Source organism: Stegastes partitus, unplaced genomic scaffold (genome assembly GCF_000690725.1).
Source record: "Stegastes partitus isolate 25-593 unplaced genomic scaffold, Stegastes_partitus-1.0.2 Scaffold177, whole genome shotgun sequence".
Lineage (NCBI taxonomy): Eukaryota > Metazoa > Chordata > Actinopteri > Pomacentridae > Stegastes > Stegastes partitus.
In genome coordinates, this window is record NW_007577908.1 from 432,636 (window position 1) to 455,762 (window position 23,127).

General features: G+C 39.6%; 1 protein-coding gene across 1 annotated transcript in view; it reads left to right on the forward strand.

Moving 5' to 3' along the window:
* The window catches only part of caska (calcium/calmodulin-dependent serine protein kinase a), a 188,338-nt gene that overhangs the window by 83,744 nt on the left and 81,467 nt on the right, over nucleotides 1-23,127 (forward strand). Inside the window, exons 3-5 of the mRNA XM_008279958.1 lie at nucleotides 3,904-4,009; nucleotides 6,393-6,470; nucleotides 6,613-6,685. Coding sequence (XP_008278180.1) covers nucleotides 3,904-4,009; nucleotides 6,393-6,470; nucleotides 6,613-6,685 — 257 coding nt within the window. The remainder of the gene's footprint in view (nucleotides 1-3,903; nucleotides 4,010-6,392; nucleotides 6,471-6,612; nucleotides 6,686-23,127) is intronic.

Below are 23,127 nucleotides of genomic sequence, written 5' to 3' on the forward strand. Positions count from 1 at the left end.
TTTTAGGAGGAAATTCTTTAAAAAAAAATAAATAGCCCTGGGCTCAAAATGATAAAGAAGCAGATGCACAGAGAAAGACAAGTTTGTGTATGTGCTGCAGTTTGGATGCTGTTGTCATAGATTATTAAAGTTTCGCTGCAGTGCTCCACGATACTGAAGCTTTTCAATAGCCACCATGTGGATAAATTGTAATTTAGAAGCTTTGTGATTCAACAATATGCTGCAGTTTTGTAGATGCACCACTTGCTCTGGTGGAAAATTTCCTCTAATCGCACAAACGTACCTTCCATCCCTGCTCTATTCCTACCGTTTTACATGACAGAACAATTTTCCATTTGCATCAGAGGGACTGTGACAGAACATTGATTGTTTTTCTCTTGTCTCTGTGCACATCAGTCTTGTCAAAACTCTGGTTCCATCAAATGATACCTAACAGTCTTTTCCTTTGTTTTAATCCTCTACAAACAAAATGAAATGTAGAGTTTCTGCTATTTGTCTCCTGAGAAGGAAGCTTTGTATGGTGCTGTGTATGCCTGTCATCTCTCCCGAGCGATTCCTCTAAACAGCCAGCTCACATTGTTCTTTTCAGCTTCAGTAACCCCCTCCATTAACCCTCCTCTTCATTAGGAACCAATTAAAGTGGTAGATGTTCATTGCCAGGCAGCAGTGAGAGCATCTAAAATAATGGGATGGTTACAAACAAACTGCACTTGAACCAAAGGGGAGCAGACTAGAAGCCAATTTGCATACGAGACACTCCTGCAGATGAGTCATCATCACACTCTTTTAGGAGTGCAAACCTTATGCTGCGCTATGCGTTTTCCATTTACACCAGTAAAGCTAAGCTGCAGAAAGCTCCAAGGTAGGCAGGATTGAATGAAAGCGTAGAGCTGGGAAAGCTGCAGGGGTCAACAATTAAAAAAAAAAAAAAGAATGGATTTAGATGTGTTGTGTAAAGGTTCCTGTAAACATGTTACACAATGCCAGTGAACTTCTGCAAAATGAGGCCAATTTTCCGATGACATGAAATTTGGAAGGCTAGTGAAAAAGTAAAATCTGACAAGGTTCGCCATACTGTGCCAGAGATCCTAGACTTCATAAATAATGAGGTAAAGAGGGAAAACAGATCCTCATATATCTCTCAAAGCGTGCAGAAATGCTGGCAGCTCCTCATTGAAGACAATCGTCTGTGTTCTTGTTGGACTGTCTTCTCTGTTGCTGCTATAAAAACTCCCACTGATTGGCTGGTGTGCAGCACAGCGGAGGTGGATCAGGAGGGGATAGTGTGAACATCCTGATGAAGCTCATAGCAGGTGGCTCATAACAAGCTCCTGGTCACATGATGTGTTATAGAGGCTCCACTGTGGGGATGTGTAGCAAGCAGGGCTGCAACTAACATATTTTTGTATTAACTATGTTACAGATTTCTTGATTAATCCAAACTTTTTTCTCCAAAACAGCAAAATGACTATTTAAGTTCATTTTATGTTGACAACGGTATGTCACTGTATATTGCAACATAGTGCGAAATGTCAACAAAGATTTACAAAGCAGTGAAAAACAAACTGGAGACATGATCAGAGGGCTGAATATTTATTTATTTGTTTTATTCATTCATTCATTCATTCATTCATTCATTCATTCATTCATTCATTCATGCATGCATTCATTCATTCATTCATTCATTCATTCATTCATTCATTCATTTATTTAAATATAAGTCAGTGGTAAAACTCCACAAGTAATTTAAGTTTCTATCAAACCCTTTCAGAAAATGAAAAGGTGTGACCTGTATATTAAAGTAAAGCCTTGAGTAGTTAAAGCAACTCCTTTTCTCCTTACTGTGTAATTGTTCTCTGACTTTGGTTGTATCCTAAAATTTATATGAAAATACAGATGAATTGTCAGTGAAGCGGTCGTCTTTAACTCACTGGTACAGTGAATTTGTGAGGGCTTTGTGGTTATAAAATCATTATTTTAGCTGTGCAGAGCAGCTGCTGAGTTAGCATGTATTCTTACTAGGCTGGGTTTCAGTCTTTATGTCATTCTTGTTTTGTCGTCTGACAACAGAAACAAACAAAAAAATGTAAATAAGAACAGCTTTATTGGGAATTTGGCTGTATTAAAATACAGTATATGTGAGCACAGGGGACAGGAGTGAAGCTAGCAGATGTGAAAGACCTCCATGCTGAAGAGCCTGTGGGTTTTCTCTTTGGGTGTTCGTGCATTGTGCTGGTGTTGTGAGTTTTTTGGGGGGCATAGTGTAAGTGATTGTTTATTGCTGTTAAAAGTTAAATTGATTAAATATGTATTGACTGCTAAGGCAGAAGACAAGAGTCATTTAATTTAACTTTCAGAGAATGTGTTGTAGACTTGCTGTAGTACCTGGTTGTTCCACCAGATGGAGCCTCTTACTGTTTAGTGAGATGGAGTTACAGGTGTGTTTGCTGACCGCCCATAAGCTGCTGTTGTCTGACTATTAACTGTGACAGTCATGTTAATGGACTCTGCAGCATTAAGTTGTAAAAATATGTCTGTCTGTCTTAGCTAGCTACCGGAGGCTCATACCAATGCTAAGTGAGCATCTTTAAATGCTAACACAGACCAGGACCTGAGTGTCTGTCAGCAGAGATGCTGTTAACATTCAGGAGCAGCAGGTTTACAAGCTTCCAACAACATTAAAGTGATGATGTGTATCCATGACACTGAATACTGACAGATTTCCTGAACTGATAAAGTTGCTGCGACAGTATTTGGGGACATTAGGGCAACTGTTTCCAGCAGCTGGACTAACAGTAACTACAGTGAACAAGTCACTCCAAAGCCCTATTCACATGGGACTGGTATTACCCGGTGACCTAACATGGTTTAAAAATTACCATCCACATCTGTGTTTCATGTGGTGCATTCACACTGGATAAGAAAAATCTGTGTTTCACTCAGATTTACTGACATCCTCCCCCAATATAATATTAACATGCTGCCATATAATATCTGTTGAGCCTGTTGAACGACAGTGAAATATTCTTTAACCCATGCTGCCATGTCATCCATATTATCATCCTCCAGGATTTTTCTCTTCTGATGAATTTGAGCTTTCTGTGAACTCTTCTCCATTTTGTGTAGCCTGAATTTACACCCAAAGTACTCCAAGCTTTCATTTATAGTCGGAGCCTCCATAATTCTCATTGGAAAAGAGGAAATGTAAGGAGAAAGCATAAACCTTGCAAAGAATACTAAAATTACCCCAAATCATCAGCATGCCAACTGACATAGGACTAATATTTTTACAAAAACTCCCTGTTGGCCAGAATATGGTGGGTAATTTGTGGTGCAGTTTTCAATTTCCAAATACAGATATGGGGATTTGCATGGGATTAAGATCACAGACAACCAAATAAACCAACTGAAGGTCCCCAGGTAACATAAGTCCTGTGCAAATAGCGCTCAAGAAATTAAAAATGTTAAAGGTTATTTAGTGTGGAAGAGTGCAGCTTGTTTGCTGTGTAACTTGGTGTTTATTATTTTTTAAATTCCTGATGTAACTGAGTCAATTTGAGGTTAAAATGAAATGTCAGCGGTTAATAATGGTTTTATTAGTGTATGCACTATGTTTCATTCATTTCACAGATTAATCGAATATTGATTGCTAATGTGGCTGACTATTGGTTAGAGGAGTTCTTCAAAATGTCCATGTCTCGTGACAATTAGAGTAGACGTTGCATACTGTGGTTAAAATATGACAAAATTATATCGATCACTCAACAAAAAAAAAACAATGCGCGTCACCTTTCCTTATTTACTGTCATTAGTCACCTTCTGTGTATACTATTGAGCTGCCCGCTCATCTTGCTGCCCAAAGTGCTGATCTCCCGTCTGTCCTCTTTGCCTCTGTGTTTTCAGATCTGAAGAGGGAGGCCAGTATCTGCCACATGCTGAAGCACCCCCACATTGTGGAGCTGCTGGAGACCTACAGCTCCGACGGGATGCTCTACATGGTGTTTGAGTTGTAAGTCGCAACCTGGCAAGAATTCCACCCAGTGTGATTGAACATAAGAGCCAAAGAACTCACACCAACACTTGTGTGGGTGACAGAAAAGGATCATACATGTGGGAGATGGAGGGTGGATGTCATGGTGGGTTGCAGCTGCAGGAAGATGAGGTGAGGAAAAAGGACGTTACAGAGAGAAGGATGGCGGCGTTAGGAGAGCGTTTGCAGCAGTAGCAGGACTGAGAAAAAGTGAAGCCTGCAGCAGTTTTATATAATCAAAGCTGATATGAGAAAGCTTGTTAGCTGAGGATGGGGGTGGGGTAAGAAGAAAGGAAGAGGGGACAGTGTGCAGAGGGTGAGTGCAGAACTATATATGTGGAGGCAAAAAGATGAGATTAAGATTTCACACTTGCTGCTACCTCCAGCTTTTCTAAAAGCTGCGTCTTCCCCGGAGCTCCTCCCAGCCCGCTCTGTATCTTCATCTCTCCTCCTCTTCCAGAACTAATTCCTTTATCGCTTAATTCTGTTATCGCTGAACAGGCAAACGCTCGCGCACGGCTTCCTCATACGGCTCGGTGCACAGGGAGAAAAACTTTCAAGGAAATGCAAGTGAGCTCCGTTTAAGGGGATTTTTCATGGTTTTGGAGCTCATTTGTGCGCAAGTTTCATACGCTAATGCGCAAGTGGGAACGCAGGTAGAGCTGCAGATTGAGAGCAGAATAGAATAAACATGGTCGATAAATGTGGACAGCTTCCCCATCTCCCAGGTCTCACTCCTGGCTCATCAAGCAGGCGAAAATGTGAGTGTAGTGAGGTAGTAAGAGGAGAGAAAATATGGATGCACTGCAGCCAAGTCCTACATAACAGCCCTGTTTAATTGGCCAGAGGCTTAGTGATAATAAAGAGTAGGTTTTTTAGTAATTGGGGAAAGGATGGGAACAGAGCAATTACAAGACAGAATCAGCTGTGGCTTAATCACCGGGTCACAGCTAAGTGTGAGTGTGTTTGTTCCAGGAATGTCATTCAATCAGCTACTTGTTGGTAACTAAACAGACATCTAAGGGGGACTGAGGAAGTGTAGAGTATTGATTGTGAGATGCAACACTTTTCTGCCACTCCTGGCTGGATCTTGAAGCTGTCATTGTTAGAGCTGCGTCTTTATTGTAAATGAGTCCGGAGGGATTTTATAAATTCAAACGCATTAAAGCTCCCCATCACAGCAACAGCTTCTCCTCCCAGACTTAATATCTGGAGCCGCGTGCAAATATTTCCGTCTCTCTGAGAAGAACATGATTTTAAAAATGACATTTGCTTTGACATGTGGAATTTATTAAAAGATTAACTGATTTCATTCTGCAATTTATAAAATCTTTGGCGTTTCATTCAAGCAGAGGAGTGTGCCAAAATACTGCCGTACTTTCTGAAACCATTCTCGACTGATAATTCACACTGAAAACAAATCCAAGTGCCACGTGGTCTGAATTTACTACCATATCATGCATTTTTTTATTTACAGAGCATTGCTTAGTGTTTTTCAAATTAAGAGAATGCAAAAATACTTCATTGTCTCTGATTTACCTGTAACAAAGACATGAAACACACATGTGGATGGTCATTTCTAATGCATGTGAGGTTCCCAGGCAATCCTAGTCCCATGTGAATACGGCTTTGAAGTGGCTTGTGCACTGTAGTTACTGTTAGTCCAACTGCTGGAAACAGCTGCTTTGATGTCCAGTATTTACGGCCCTCTTTAAAACAGATTTAAATGGTCTGCATGATAAATGATTAGATTTATACTCCGAATAAAGCGATGCTCTTCGTCACTTTTCATTCAAACGTTGCTGGAAGCTCGTTGTCAGAGTCCTGCTGTTTCTGAGCGTTAGCAGCGTCTCTACTGACTGACACTTGGCTTCTGGTCTGTGTAAACATTGAAAAATCTTAAGTTAGCTTTACGTTAGCATGAGCCTGAAGTGGCTCGCTGAATCATACAGCCGCTGGACACCTTTTGCAGCTTGTTTCTGGAGAGTTCCATCTGGCAGCAAAACCAGGTACTACAGCTAAGATACAGCACATTTTCTGACATACATCTCCCTCGTCTTCTGCTGGTCTGTTTTTTTTTTTAAAAAGTCACTTTGAGCCAGTGCATAAGTTCACAGGAATAAAGACAGTATCAGCGTCAGTCTTGGCAGCTGTGATGATCCAGCTGTTTCTATGTCAGCCCACAGATAATTATCGCCTCTCTATGACCTGTGTCTCTCATTTTACCTGCAACACCAGTCAGAGTTGAAGTTTAAATAAGAGTGAACTTTACTTTTTAGCCATATTCCTGCCGTGACCTTTATGCCACACTGATGCTCTCTCACTGTGCATCTCTTTCTCCTTTACTTTGTGTCTCTGCTAGTATGGATGGAGCAGACCTGTGTTTTGAGATCGTGAAGAGGGCAGATGCCGGCTTTGTCTACAGCGAAGCAGTGGCCAGGTGAGGCTTTATGGATTTGATCTTCATCCTTGATAAACTTGCTGATGCAGTTTTGTTTCTTCTAATATTTACAACCATGACATGAGTTTGAACAAACACTTTAATATGGTATAACAGTACGTGCATGTTTTATCGTTCTCAGTCACTACATGAGACAGATCCTTGAGGCGCTACGCTACTGCCACGACAACAATGTCATCCACCGAGATGTTAAGGTATTTCTGACTCACAGTTTTCTTGCTTTACTGCATCCTTACTTAGCTGAAGCTGAAGTGTGAGTGTGGCTGCACTAGTTCATTATCAAGAAAGTCACTGCCAATATCATCCAACTATAAATTCCTTTCCAGCCTGCACCACTTAAAGTAAGGAAAAACAACAGTAACAATTTGAAACTGCAGCTGTAGACCTGCTGATGTTTGCCATCTGCAGGAGGAGAAGAAGATAGTTATAGATATCACCACAGTCATGGAAAAAAATATTAGCCCTCCCTTGTTTTCTTCAATTTCTTGGTCATTTTAATGACTGGTACAACTACAGATACATTTGTTTGGACAAATATGATGATAACAACAAAAATAGCTCATAAGAGTTTAATGTAAGAGCTGATATCTAGCCATTTTCTATGGTTTTCTTGATAATAACCAAATCACTTAAGTTCTTACATAAACAGCTATGGCATTGTACTGCCAAAAACATGCTTTTAGACATTCCATGTTTTCTTTTGTCTGTTTTAGTCACATGATACACACAGGAGCTAGTACTGTTCTCCAACAGCTTCTGACATTGTTCTGCTGTCATAGCAGTCCATTCCTGAAATTCCATTCCAAATTTGCTTTGTTTTTGGGCTTGTGGTTTTCCATTTTGCGTTTGATGATTTTCCACAGGTTTTCAATTGGTTTTAGATCTGGTGATATAGCAGGCCAAGGCATGGTTCCAATGTTCTGGTTCTCCATCCAGGCTTTAACCGACCTTGCAATGTGGTAAGGGGTATTGTGTTGTTGGAAAATCCAGTTATTGGATGCAGGAAAGAGTTTTCCAGCTGATGGAAGAAGACTGTTTTCAAGAGTAGCCCTGTACATGACCTGGTTCATTCGGCCTTCACACAATTTCATTTGCCCAGTTCCACCCATACTGAATCAAGCCCAGATGGTCACTGATCCACCCCCATGTTTTACTGTAGGGGCAAGACAGTCAGGTTTATAGGCTTCTCCAGGCTTCATCCTAACCAGTAAGTTGACTGGAGTGGGCAAATTTGGATTCATCACTGAAGAGAACCTTAGCCCAATCATCAACAGTCCAATCCTTGTGATCCCAGCAAAAAGTAACCAGGCTTTCCTCTGCCTTTTGTTGATGAAGGGCTTCTTCCATGCCTCATGTGACTTCAGACCAGCTTCAAGAAGTCGGTTTTGAACTGTCCTTGTCGAACAAGTCACATTTCTGGACAGTGCCCACTCATTTTTAAGGTCCCTGGAGATCTGACGACAGTTCCTGACACAGGAATGGATGAGTACACGGTCATCTCATGGGTTAGAAAGACATTTCCTGCTGCAACCAGCTAGCGATTTGGTAGTACCATGTTGGACTTGTTTTTTCTTGGTGTAATGAACGGCTGTCTTGGAGATCTTCAGTTTTTTCACTACCTGTCTCTCACTCATGCCAATTTCTAGCAGTGCCAATATGGCTGCCTTTGTGGCTTCACATAATTGTTTGTTTTCAGCATTATGTGAGAGTTGACAGCTTCTGAGTTGTGCTACGGCTCGAATGTAAGCAGGAAACCACTCCAGGCCTTTGCATGTGCAGTGCTTCTCATGACATGACATGGCCACTTATACAGTTAGGTCCATAAAGATGTGGACAGAGACAAAGTTTTCCAAATTTTGGTTCTGTGCAGTACCACAATGAATTTTAAATGAAACTATTCAGATGCAGTTGAAGTGCAGACTTTCAGCTTTAATTCAGAGGACTGAACAAAAAGATTGCATAAAAATATGAAGAAACTAAAGTATTTTTTAAACACAATCCCTTCATTTCAGGGGCTTAAAAGCAATTGGACAAATTAAATAACTGAAAATAAAATGTTAATTTCTAATACTTGGTTGAAAACCCTTTGTTGGCAATGACTGCCTGAAGTCTTGAACTCATGGACATCATCAGACGCTGGGTTTCCTCCTTTTTAATGCTCTGCCAGGCCTTTACTGCAGCGGTTTTCAGTTGATGTTTGTTTGTCCTCTTTCTTCCTGAAGTTTAGTCTTTAACAGGTGAAATGCTTGCTCAATTGGGTTGAGATCAGGTGACTGACTTGGCCATTCAACAATATTCTACTTCTTTGCTTTAATAAGTCCTGGATTGCTTTGGCTGTGTGTTTTGTTTGGTGTATCATTGTCCATCTGTATTATGAAACACTGCCCAATCAATTTGGCTGGATTTGAGCCAACAGTATGTCTCTGAACATTTCAGAATTCATCTGGCTGGTCCTGTCCTGTGTCCCATCATCAATAAACACCAGTGACCCTGTGCCACTGGCACCCATGCATGCCCAAGCCATCACACTACCTCTGCCATGTTTTACAGATGATGTGCTATGCTTTGGATCATGAACTGTACCACGCCTTCTCCATACCTTTTTCTTGCCATCATTCTGGTAGAGGTTGATCTTGGTTTAATTTGTCCAAAGAATGTTCTTCCAGAACTGTACTGGCTTTTATAGATGTTTTTTTTTTTTTTTTTTAGCAAAGTTCAATCTAGCCTTTCTGTTCTTGAGGCTTATGAGTGGCTTGCACCGTGCAGTGAACCCTCTGTACTTACTCTCATGCAGTCTTCTCTTACTTGGACAATGACAGGCTTATTTTCTGGAGAGTGTTTTTAACTTGGTTGGCTGTTGTGAAGGGGTTTCTTTTCCCCATGGAAATGATTCTTCCGTGGGCAAACAGGTCTTTTAGCGTTACTGAGTTCACCAGTGCTTTCTTTCTCTCTCTGGATGTGCCAAACTGTAGATAGTGCCGCTTAATATTGTAGCAATTTCGTAGATGGGTTTTTCTGTTTTCACAGCTTAAGGATGACTTGCTTCACATGCATGGAGAGATCCTTTGACTGCATATTGTCTTCACAGCAAAATTCTCCAAATGCAAGCACCACACCTCAGATCAACTCCAGGCCTTTTATATGTTTAATTGGTAATGACATAACGAAGGAAATGCCCACAGCTGCCCATAAAATGGCCTTTGAGTCAATTGTCCAATTACTTTTGGTCCCTTTTAAAATAGGGTGTCACATATAAAGGAACCGAAACTCCTAAATAGTGTTGTCATGATACTAACATTTTAAACTCGATTTCGATACCACGGAGGGAAAAAAAAATCACCTTTTTATTGAACATTCTTGAGGTAGAATATAACAAATACCACTCCTTTTGTCAAGATGCTTCTGTAATAGTGTAAACAAAGAATTGTAAACAGTCTTTAAGTGTGCACTAAATACTGTAAACAGAATTGTTTTGGAACACAGTTTCACACATAAACTTTTAAAATATAAAAGTATCAGCAGAAGAGAATTTTTTTTTTTTTAAGTGCACACCAGACATGGTCGTCGTTGCTGATGAAATAAAGCAGGTCATGTAGGCTGGAAGGATTCTGCTTGTGGATGATTGGTCTTCTTCATCCTCAGTTTGGCACTAGAAGGAAAATAAACAATGTGTACAAAATTAACAATTATGATGTCACTTTAAACAAAAACCCCTGATTGCACCATCAACTTTAGCTTATTCACCTTTTATCCTGGTTTAACATGAACTCTGGTAGAAAATGTTCAGTGCATTTGTGGTGGAAGTCAGCTTTTACATTTAATGTGGGATGAAATAATTTATCAGTCCATGTCGTGCAATTTTACGTTTCTCCATGTGCTTGCTAAAAGCCTCATAGTGGTAATAATAACACTATGTTTTGGAAAATACGTTTTGCTAAAAGAGCCGCTATGGACATCAGTATATATGTACTGCTACAGCAGCAAGCTGCTAGCTTTACCTCAATGCTAGTGAAGACTTGTTTATTTTTTTAAAACTAAATAAGCACCAATTTGTTGGTGCGACCTGACGTATGTTTAGTAGTACACTATTTATATTATTTACAAACCTGTTTCATTTCGTCGTAGAGAAAAAAAATAAAATATTTGAACAGCAACCAGAGTTGATAATTCTAACTACAGAGACTCAGATAGAAACTATGAAAGTTGAGCTAACGGCCGTGATTTTCCTGTGATGTCTCCAGCTCATGAGTCTGGAGCAGTCAAAGACACAGCTGAGGGGGGGAATTTGGTTGGCTTTGGTCGGCTCTGGGGCACAGCAGAGTCACAGCAGTGCAGTCGAGCTGTAGTAGGAAAGCATGTCAACACGGCTTGTCTTGAAAACAGCGTGGCTAAAGCAGACTGCTGCAAGCTAATGGAAAAACTCCATAAATTGCTGCTGCTGCTGCTTTCTATTCCAGATGTTGGAATGTGTGGAACTGTAGCCTGACATGACTGTTGCCTTCCAGACAAGAATAAGTGAGCCTGTAAGTTTAGAAGTGTAAGTCCAAGTTATGAGGAAAAAAACTGTCCTCTACCTGTGGAGACTTTTAAGTGCTCTGTGTAGAAACCAGATCCAATTCAGTTCCTTCTAGTGTGTGGCTGGATTCGCCTTGATATTGCACCAATTTAAAGACTCGTGTCAGGCGAAAGAAAGTTGTTTGCCTTCATCAGTGGACTTCATGTTCTTATCAGGGCTACATCTGCAGACAAGCCTCAGCAAAATGACTCAGTCAGAATCGCTGGTGGATATAAAACACCTTTTTTTCAGGTGTCAGTCATACAAAGTAAGGCAGGTAATCACTTTGAGTGTTTCCTATTAAAACCATGGCTGCAGCCTGCCGTGTGCTACATGGCAGAAAAGAGTGGACTGACAGCTAGTCCGTAGTTTGCACAGTGGTAAATCTGGATGTCAAATAATGAGATTTCCTCCTATTTCCACTGCAGAATTAGTATGCATTGTAATGTAATGCCTTTTTCCACACACACTGTCTGTAGATATTTGATTTTTGGTGTGCATCTGTGTGAAAAGGTCAATGCATTTGCTTGCATCAGTATCCTTATTGTGTGAGCACACGTCAATCTTTGGTATTTGTCTGCTGCAGGCAGCAGGTAGTATTGTACCAAATCCTAAATAGGGAGAGCCGGTTTGGTCCAGGAAAAAAATAAATAAAACAAGGTTCTGCATTCAGACTGGCTCCGTCACACCCTCTGCATTCACAAACAAGCTGTGCAAAACGCAAATCCCTCTGCAGCCTCCCCAGTTGTGAGTTTAATGTTTTTTATGTGATATACACAGAGCTCAATTGCAGTACTTTCTTTTATATTATATTGCTTTTTCCAGGAGACCCATAATGCATGTTATATGGTCGCCGTCAGCTCCCAGCTTGTGGATTACTATCTCTCTCTTCAGCATTGTGCTCTGAGATTAGTCATCACAGTCTATACAGTCCTATCTCTCCCACTTGAGTGTCTCCTCCACTGGATCCCTGCTGAATCACTGGCTTAGGCTCATTGTCTATATGTAAGCGATAGCCAGGCAGTAAGTTCAGGGGGGCACGAGATGATACAGATAGCTGTTTACAGCTCTCGTATGTGTGGGTGTTCTCCAAAACCCAAAATACCAAACCAGATAGTATGCCAGAAAAAGATTTGGTAGGTGTCAATTAGGGATTCAGCGTTTAAGCAATTTTCTTTACCAGTAATTGGCACCAATCGTATTCAGTTAATCCTTAAAATTATTTAGAACAATTTCTTCTTGACTGTCTCTGATTTGCCTAAAATATTTATTTAAAATATAGATATTCCTAACATTTGTGAAATCTTTGCTTGATATATAAAATACTTTCCAAATATTTTTTTAAGAAACTACCCATTGGCCCACGTTTTTCTTTGCCCATTGAAATTTGAGGCTATGTCAATATCTCCGGATCTATTAAAGAGAAAAGCCAAAGACTTTTCATGACAACTTCCATTTTTTTATAGTTTAATTTTCCTGTAATTACAGAATTTTTGAGCTAATTGTCCAGTAATTTAGATTCTGAATCAGTGACATGATGAAAAATATCATCTCATCAAAAGTATTCAATATATCAAACTAAAATTTCACAGGTACCATTGTAAAATTTATAAAGTTTCTGATAAAATAGTTTCAAGCAAATCAGAAATGGTGAAGCAGAAGGCCCTGCTCTGATCGGAAGTCATTACCTGCCACAGAAGTCTATGTCATATTGGCCTGTTGCTAGCTAAACCCCCACAATGCTCTCTACTTTTCGCCACAGAGTTGCCTGTAGTCTAAGTGACCGCCTCCTCTGATCGCTACAGTATTAAATAGAAACAAATATCCATCTCTCTAAACAGTAACAGGCTTTAGTGACACAACCAGGTTAATGTACAGCACATTTTCTGACACACATGTCCCTCATCTTTTTGCCTCTTCAGTTAATTTTAATTGGTTAAATTTGTACTGGCAGTTAATCATTCAGTGATGAATCATTAGCATCCCTAGTTAATACACAGAATCTCAAATGCAGTGTGCTAAAAATATCTGAATAATCCTCGTTGCATTTTGCATAATCCAAGCCAGCATTCTTTTCAGGCCTATGGATTCAGTTAAGTTTGACTTGTATAGCAACAATTCACAGCATAAGTCATGTCAAGTCCCTTCACATCACAAGGCCAATCCCTCACAATCATATATTACATAGAGAAGCCCAACATAATAAATAATACTTACCTTTGAGCAGCCCATTGATGACAGTGGGAAGAAAAAAGACCTTTTTACCATGAAGAAACCTTCAGCAGAACCAGACTCAGGGGTGCCGTCATCTGCCTTAACTGGCTGGGGTGAGGGTAAAGCACCACCATAATCGATTTAAACAAAGCAAACAACATGTAAGAGAACAGTTGGGAGGAAGGAAACGTGTATCCACCACCAGAGATACCTGCAGAGAGAACCAAAATACAGACTACTGGCAAGAGAAGACATAAAGTTAGTGACATGCAATAGTTGTATAAAATGTATGGTGAGTTTAGGCCTACAACAGTTAAACTAAGGAATGATCAGTGTCCGTTGAGCCAGTACAAACTATACGCTTTATCCAAAGTCAAACTTTTAAGCCTCTTGTTCAAAGTAGAGAGGGTGTCTGCCTCCCCATCTGCTTTGGGAACTGCAAGTAAGCCTGCAGACTGAGAGCAAGGTGTTCTGTTCAGTTAACAGGGTACAAAAAGCTCTTTCCTGTACGATGGAGCTTGGTCATCAGAGGCTTTATATGTTAGAAGAATTTTAAATTATATTCTGGATTTTACAGCTAGCCAATGAAGAGAAGCTAATATGGGAGAAATACTAAGTCTGTTACTGGTTCCTGTGAGAACTCTTGGATCAGCTGGAGGTTTTTAAGACAATTATAGAGACATTCCGATAATAATAAAGAGTTAGAATAATCTAACCTCGATGTAACATATGCATGGGCCAGTGTGCTGAATATTAGTCTGTCACTGGATGGATGAATTTCTATCCAATCGTATGTGAATCTGACTCAAAACTTGTTGATAAGGCCGGAAATGTGTGTCTGTCTGCTTCATTCTGTTAAGATATGACACAGACATTTCTAGGAATGAAACACACTTCCTCCTCCTATATATTTAGCTCAACATTTAGTCTTGCATATAGTATCTGTAACCTCTCAGCATTTACAGGAACTTAAAATTAAGTTGTAAAATCATCACTTCCGTTTAGTTTCTCTTGTATTATCAAACCTGCCAGACACTACTTTGGTTCAAGTCTTTAGAAGTTAAGTGGTGAAAACAGCTCACACAGTCAATCAGTCAATCCATCAGATAACATAATTGATTAATTTAGTCACTTTTGGCTTGCAAGAAACCCAAACTTTATCTGTTTTCAGCTTCTGAACTGTAAAGATGTGCTGCTGATATTATTTGTTGGTGTGAGAGGGTTAGTTTAGGAGTTGTTTCTAGTTCCTAGTTCCTAATAAATGAGTTTTATTTAAAGTCTCATTGAGAATACAAGTCTTATTAAAAAACTACAATTTACACACACAACAATTTGAAAAAGGTTTACATGTAGATTAAAAGTGAGTTGTAATTTCACAAAGTCACAGAAATGTATCACACAGTTATTAATATCAGCGATCATACAGGAGCAACATGGCTCAGTCATACCATGGAAATCTGAATGTGTAAATGACTCCAAGCCATGTAGAGTTACTTTGAAATCTAATTTCAAGCAAAGAGCGCAAAATACCTGAATAGAGCTGCAATGATTAATTGAAATATTTTCATCTATTCATAGAATTTTCAGCTATTTTGATATTTGATTATTTTGTTCGAGTAATTTCTTAAAGAAAAACATCAAAATCCTCAGATGGTCATAGCGGAAACATAAGTAGCTGTTACCAGAGATGTGCAACGGAAATAATATGACTGGATGCTTGTCAAGTCTTTACAAAACTCTTGGGCTAAGTGTTAGATTATAAAACTGCTCAGATATTTGATAATATGCAGGTAGTGGAATTCACAAGCAGCAGATGTCCACCTACATGTTGAGAAACATTCCCACCTTCCTCAGTTCACACATTGCTGAATACCATAATACATAAAAATAAAACATTACGAGCACTGAAATAAGTCATAATGGCAAAGATTGAGAGGACAGGAGTTTCAGAAGAGGGTTTTTAATGCCCTAGATTCTACATTTGAGTCATATAAACTGTAAAAATATACATATATGACCAAAAAGCCACTGTATGTGTGATAACAAAGGTGTTTCCATGTGATCAGCGAGCTACAAATGCAGCTTTGACATTGGCCCGGAGCAGTGTTCACTTCTATTATCACTATTTAACAGTGACTCTGTGGGCTCCTGTCTACAGCTTATCAGATGTACCGCCAAGATTTATGCCCTTTACAGGGGACACACACGGAACAGTACATACGCATGAGGTGCATTAACAACAAAGCTGTCCTTGTTGAATATGGATCAGCATGAGTGTGCCACATCTTCCCATGCATGAAAGTCACCGAAATCATTTAAATCCTGGTGTTCATAAATCACCGTGATGTCTCCATATTTATCTTCCTCCTCACTTTACCTCAGACCTCCACTGGCGACAGCAGTGTTTGTGTGTCTATTTCTGTGCATCTGTGTGTTTGTCTTTGCCCCCTCCCCGGCTGCATGCAAACAGATAGAATTAGTTTATCACTCTCAGTTTTGAATGCACAAGTTGAGAGCTCAAAGTCGGCACCGGCGCACAGAGTGAAGGTGAACTTTCTTTTCTGGGACTGTTCACACATCCAGTGTTTGTGCTATAGCGTACTGTTTTGAAGTTAAAGTCGTGCTGAATGTTGAAGCTGCAAAGCACAGATCCCGACTGTGTGTCTGAGGAATCTAAAAACGCAGCAGGACTTTTGATGTAAACATAAATGAATAGAGAGTCACGCTGGTACAGACCTGTACCTTAGTTCACAACAGCAGCGTCTCTTTTTTCTGCAGGTATGCTGAGGTGAAGGGATCTCCTGTCAGAAACTGAAGGCTCTGCCTCTGTGAATTTCATACTTTGCCTTCCTAGAATATAACCCTGTCTCTGCAAGAAGACTGAAACTTTGCACAGACATCAGCATGCTGGCATTCTGATGGCATTTCTGCTTGTTTTTACGCTGTGGTTAAACTTGTCCATGTGCCAATGTGTTGCAGTGGTACAGTAAGATGAGCTGGTGTCGATCACGTCACGCATCTACTGTTAATGGAGTATCAGATTTTTTGTAATTGTAATTTTGTGTAATTTTTGTGTTTTAGTATTTATTCAGCTAAGCTTATAACTGATTCCTTTGGCATACAGTGCATGTAGTTGTCTGTTGTAGTCCTTAGAGGATATTTGTTAAGTTTTTGTAGGTCTATATGAGCCAATAAATAGCCAAACTTCAGTTGTCTGAACCCCAAAACCCACCGATAGATTTTTAACTTTCCAAAGGTGCTTGGATTAATTGTGATGTGCTGTTGCATCTGGAAAAGTAACCATACCTCAGCTTAAAATCAAGACATTTAAACAAATTCACTTTATTCTACACTCAACAATATGGAGACTTTTGGGCTGAACTGCAGCCTGTGTTTACGTAGAGCAGAGAACAGGTGACAAGAGCGACTGATCACGTGACCAGTGAAATCACGGCCCTTGCGGTTACAAAATCTCGTTCTATCATATCGTGATATTATCGCAAATGCAATTAATCGTTCAGCCCTACATGTGACACAAAAAAAAGCATATAAATTCCAGAAAAAATGTTTAAAACAGCACCACAGAAAATTGCATGTTTGGTTATAGAGCTGTCATGTTATTTTAGATTTTTGTTACGTGATCATTTTAGCCAAATAAATGACTCTTATTAATACTTGAAAATACATTACTTAACACTATCCGTTAAACTTAGTTTATTTTGTGTTTTCCCTCTTTTTTGGCAAATGAATCAAACTCAGAATACGACTGTAGGGAGGAAGAGGGAGTCTTAAACTATAAGCTGTACTGTTTGTTGTCGTAGTTACTGGTGCAAGATTAATTCTGATATTATGTGTGTAGTATCAATATTTCATTTCTTGTTTATGTCTTTTAAGGTGTTTCTATTCAGGTGTTAAACACGGGAGTCAATGTTAAACTCCTGCCACAGACAAATTAGACTCTTAAAAGTAGCGTGTAGTAAAAACAAGTGTAAAATCTGCTAGTCTGTTTATTTGGACTCACATGGAGGGTGAGAGACTACAGCCAGGTCAGATTTGCATATTAAAAGATGCATTTCAAAGTTACTTTATTTTTGAATGCAGCAACACAGCAGCTGCTATTTTTCTACGCTACTTTATGTTTATGTTTGCTGCAGCGGCCTTGTGCTTCTTTTTCCTGACATTTATGACAAACAGCCGCTAATGCCTAAACAAGTGTTTTATTCTTCTTTGGTGTCACTTTTGGAAATCTGATGAACTCATTTACGTCTGGAAAATTGAAAAATTGCAGAGACACGGTATTTTGTGCCTTCGACAGCATTTTGCATCAAGCTGAGTAAATATCCTGTGATGCCTTCTGCGTTCATTGAAGTCTGATCGTCCACTACAGGTGGCCACTTTGAGCTGCTTTAGTAAAAAAACAAACAGAAGTGAATACATTTGTGTGTCTGTTTTTGTGCGCATACATCTGGTCATGTCTTTGGCTCTTCCAGTGTAGCTACAGAGCAAATGCCACATTCTCCATATGAATAGGTAAGAGTGTGATTGATGGAGAGGAGACTCATTTCCCTATTGAATACTTGAATGTCAGCTGTTTTTACAAGGTAAGGTGGCCTTGGTCCACTTGGACCTTTTTGTGATCCACGCGGAGGACTATTAGCAACGTCGTTAGTGCTGTTTGTATGATGAAGGGCGGCTGCACGGCGGCGCTAATAGCCTCTTTAATGGCATCCAATGGGCCTTGAGGTGTCGACTGTGAAATTCTGTCGTTGAGGTTTCACAGTCGCATACAAACACGCGAACAAATATGCACGCTATGTGTACCGCTGGGTTTAAATGTGTCTTAGTTGTTGCGGCGTGATTGCAGAATGACTCCTTTGTGTGCCAGAGCGCCGTCACGTTTGTGTCAGATTGTTGTTATGAATTCCAGCCCTCAGTAGCAGCCTGGGGAATTAATCCAGACTGAAAAGCCGTGCTGATTTCATGAAAACTACTTATCCAGTGAATTTCTGCTGTCAGTCAGCTTGATGAAGACAGTCTGAGGACCAACACTCAGAACAGAGGTCGGAGTTGTTGTAGATTGAAAGTAGCAAATGCTTCAGTAGTGCTTATGTGCTGCTCACATCTCACTTTTCATGGGAATTTCCATCTTTGGTGCCCGTGCTGTTTTAATCAGTCTAGCTATCTACTCTGATGCTGTAATGGTTCTGTTTCACTCTGTTTTATTCACATAATTGCAGTGATTGTTGGGCTCTGATAAAACTCTGGTGACCTACAACTCAGTGCTGTGAATGAACGCATCCAATATAGACAGGCTGCTGCTACTTCGCTAATATGCTGGTAAAGCTTTTACTTCTATGCAGTCACAAAAGCTCTTTCAGACATGTTATTATCCACTAGTATTGTGTGTTTTTTTAGGGTTTTTTTGTTTGTTTTTTTGGCGTTGCAGGTTTATTAACATAATACTTGCAAGTCTAGCTCGTATTGTGAATATAAATCTGAAGTGATAGCAGCTCATCAAACTGTCCACATCACTAACAGCCTTGTTCGTTTATGATTTCCTAAACACAAAAAAATTCTGTCCATGTGTGACGATAATCTAAGTACTACTTTACTAACAGTAAAATAAGAATATCCTGATAGCTGTAATGGAGACTTGAGGACAGCCGCTTTGTAATAACTGATTTAATTCACCTGTCTGAGATGAACAAAAGCGCACAGAGTGACCTGCTGTTGGTTCCTGATCCATTCTGTTTGCAAATACTTAATGAAGTTACTGCTGTTGTGCATAAATCGGGCAACTCTCTCCTTTAGAGACATTCATATGGATCCTGCTGCTGTTTGATGCTGAAGGTGTTTAATAAACTCAGAGGAAAGACTCCTAAAAACACGTTAATTATCACTGTCTCATTTATCCGGTCTGGTACAGACTCTGTCTTTGTTGTAAATTAAGTTTGACTTTTTTGGACATTTCAGTTTGTCATAGGTGTGAACTGGGAAGGCAAAGTAAAGGGGAACGATGTTTCATCATTTGGCATTCAAACTAAGTCTTTTTGACCAATATTGGTGATGAAATGCTGAACAAATTCTTCCATAAATCACTTAACACAACTCTGAATACATCACTTGTGTGTGCACTTCAGTCTTGGGACGTGTTGAAAGTGAGATGTTGCTACGTTTGACATTTGCCATCACAAATTTTATGAAAAACTGAGGCGGTTGCTAATTCAGACATCAGCATCAACACATGCAGATGCTGCCAGATGAAGGGAGAGGAGGGTGTGTTTGACAAAAGTTATGGTGTTACACTTGGTGTTAAAGCTTGCAGCTGATGAAAATGCGAGAAACAAGAAGTGTAGCACTGTTACACGCTGTATGAACATAGCAGGTTTCTTAAGTAAACTCTATTTTCCTCAAACATATGCACTAGGTGTGAGTCAGAAAAACCCTCACATGACAAGACAAAGAATGGATCCTGTGCTCGATTCAAACAATATTTTATTGATGAACTGATAAGTTTAAAGATGCTCTCAACTTTTTGTGAGCTGGACTAGCATTAACAGCTTCACACCTCCTGAATGTGCCGGCAGTGAAGCTCTTTGGTGTCTGAGAACGTTTTGCCTGAACAAACAAAAGCAATTATCAGCCACTGTTAATGACAACCACAGGAACTAATGCCATCTCTAGGGAGACTCTTGCCTGCCTCACAAACAAGCACAAGGATGCAACCAGATACTCTCACATGTGCGAGCACATACAGGTATCAGGTGTAAGTGTTAGTCTCTGATCTGGGCTGCTCGCAACTGTAATGAAGCTGAGATACTGGAGGAATGATGTAAGGAACAATCACGATTATTCAGCAAATGCATGCAGCTGCAGGTTGTGTTAATTGGGGTAAACAACAGTTAACAGTCGCTGATATTAACACACAAACACACACACACACACACACACACAGAGTAATTATCACAACAGAATGAAACCAACCTACAGCCATAACAAACAAACACCCCCAACATATTGTCAAGTTGTCATGTTCTGGTATTGACCGTCTCTTCAGGCAGTAATGAACCTTCCTCTCATTTTAATTAATGACGCCCAGTTTGTGTCAGTTAAGTTTCCCTATAGATGTTTCTTTTACTTACATTATTCACCTTTGAACAAGAAAATTACTGAGATATGTTGTTCTTGTGAAATAATAATAATACGTTTTGGTAAAATTGGCCATAAATGCAAAAAAAGTTTTGTTTTTGTTTTGGTTTTTTTCCTCATAAAGTATGCCTCTGACAGGCACCATACTCTGCAGTTTTAAAAATAACAGTTTTATGGTTGATGGAATATCAGAATAGAAAAAAAACATGACATTTTTTTCAGCAAATCTGTACCATCATATGATTGGTTTGTAATATTCTATCAAAACAGGGTTGTACCATTAAAGCCCATATGTACATACCAATGAGCCTACAAAATTTCAGGACTCCAGCTACATTATTTCCAAAGTTACGGCACGTCAAACATTGATCCACAGATTGGCGCAAAAATCAACATGACCCCACCTTCTTTAAGAATTTTTAACTCAGAAACTAATGTTACGTTTGACCCCAGATTTCACGTCATCAACTCAGTCAATATTTTAAAAAAATCTGTCAAATTGAAGATGTTCAGGCTTAAGCGTTTTTTTGATTGGTGAACTGAGGTGGAATGATCGATGTGGTTCAAGGAGAAAACTGGAATCTTGTAACAACAAGAAGTTTGAGGTTAGACATAAGTGCAGCTTTTCTGTTGGGGACAGACAGAACATTTCTCCCTCAGGGTTGAGACCCTGTAGGGCAGGGATCTCCAACTCCGGTCCTCGTGAGCTACTGTCCTGCAGGTTTTAGACGTTTCCATACTGCAACACACCTGACTCAAATTAATGGATCTCCAACAGCTTGTTGTCAAGTTCTACACAAGTCTGTTAATGATCCATTAGTTTGAGTCAGGTGTGTTGCAGTATGGAAACGTCTAAAACCTGCAGGACAGTAGCTCACGAGGACCGGAGTTGGAGATCCCTGCTGTAGGGTCATTAATGGAGTGAATTTACCTGAGTCATTTACATATTGTGGATCAAAACTATACAAAAATTGTATGACATACAACTTTACATGACTGTAATACACATTGTGGCTACTGTGTTACTAATTATGGAGAATGTTCAGATGAATGTCCAACTAAAGGTTTTGCATCGTATTTATAATAAGTATTGTACTGGTAGGGACAGTCCTGTACTCTGATAACACATTTTCTACTTCGCATCTTTTTTTGTATTCACACCTTGGCTCAGTATCCTTCTCAGCTCGGCTTCCTGTCTGTTCCTGCAGTTGCCTTGCTATGTAAATACACCACATATAATATTGACAGCAATGAAAGTCATCGTGGTGCATTTTAACACCCAAGAATAGTCAGTTTTGTATTTTTTTTTAACTTATTTTGTTTTAATATTTTGACTTTGTGTTCCCATCTTGTGCCACCAAACCAACACTTAAACTTGACTTTTTTTTGCTTTTTACAGTCAGACAGTAGTTCATAGCTCATCCCATCCCATGGCTTGTTAAAATACTCTCCTCCTCCAGTCACCCTCCTCTCTCACTGTGAATTACTTCTCTCCTGGCTGCATTTCTTTACAAGTGCTGTGTTTTTCTTCTGCCCTGTGTCTCTCTATGGGTGAGTATGGGGGAAGGCGGCAGGCGAGGCACACTGGAGGATATGTGATTCTCTCTGCTGTCTTCTCCAGTCTGAAAAGCAGCCCAGGACCCCTGGGGGGGACTCACATCTGCAGGGGCCACACTTCACAGAACATTGTTTTCCTGAAAACTCTCCCAATACACTCTTACACACCTCCAGACAAACAGAAACACCAGTGTACACTCTGTAATCCACCATCTATAATTAACTTACAATGATGGTACAAGGTTTTTGACATGTACATATCAAATATTTACAGTCTGTTGTGGCACATGAGAGACACTCGACAAACATTTTCATGTAAACTTGAAAGTGATGTTATATTTTTTCAATATCGCATTAAAAATCCAGATGGAAAGATGCTACAATGAAAAAGCAAAGTGGCTACAAAAGACCGAGACTACAATCAGACTAAGGAGAGAAATGAATCTTAATCCTCTAAACCCCAAAATGCACCAGGGGGTTTGAAAAGGCATGCTTTGTTTTATTTTTTTTTTAAATCTTCAAAATTACATCATTTATCAGAGCCAGAAACTGTAAAAACAGAGAAAATTGTTGGACTTTCAATTGTCCAACTACCATTTATCAGGGTGAATTGGGATAATTAACCAAATCTAAGCTTAAAATTTTGATATTTAATCAAAATCAGTTTACTCGACATGGTGTGTTAAAAAAAATTGCCAAAATCAAGCCATTTTGCAACAGCAGAGCATATGACTGCTTAATTTCACCTACAGTTCATGTAGGTACCAAACGTGGTTCTTAGAGGGTATCTGTTGAGGTTTTGTTGGTGCTAAACAGCCAGGTTTCATTTATCTAAACCTCAAAATTCACAGGTGGTCCTTTATCAGAACCAGAAACTGTACAACCAGAATGAGTTGCCAGATTTTAACATTTCTGACAGTCCTTGAGCTAATCATCAGTGACATGGAGTTTTAGTGGGGGGAAAGAATGACTAGAAATAAACTGTTTGCACAAGATTCTGCCAAAAAACACAAAATTCTGTCCCCTCAGCAAAATTGAGAAGCCATTAGTAAATCAGTTGGGATCAACAGTAATGTGACAAAAAGCAAAACCATTTTCAGCTGAACTGCAGGCAGCATTTCCACAGAGCAGAGAGGACACAACAAGAAAGACTGAGAGAAA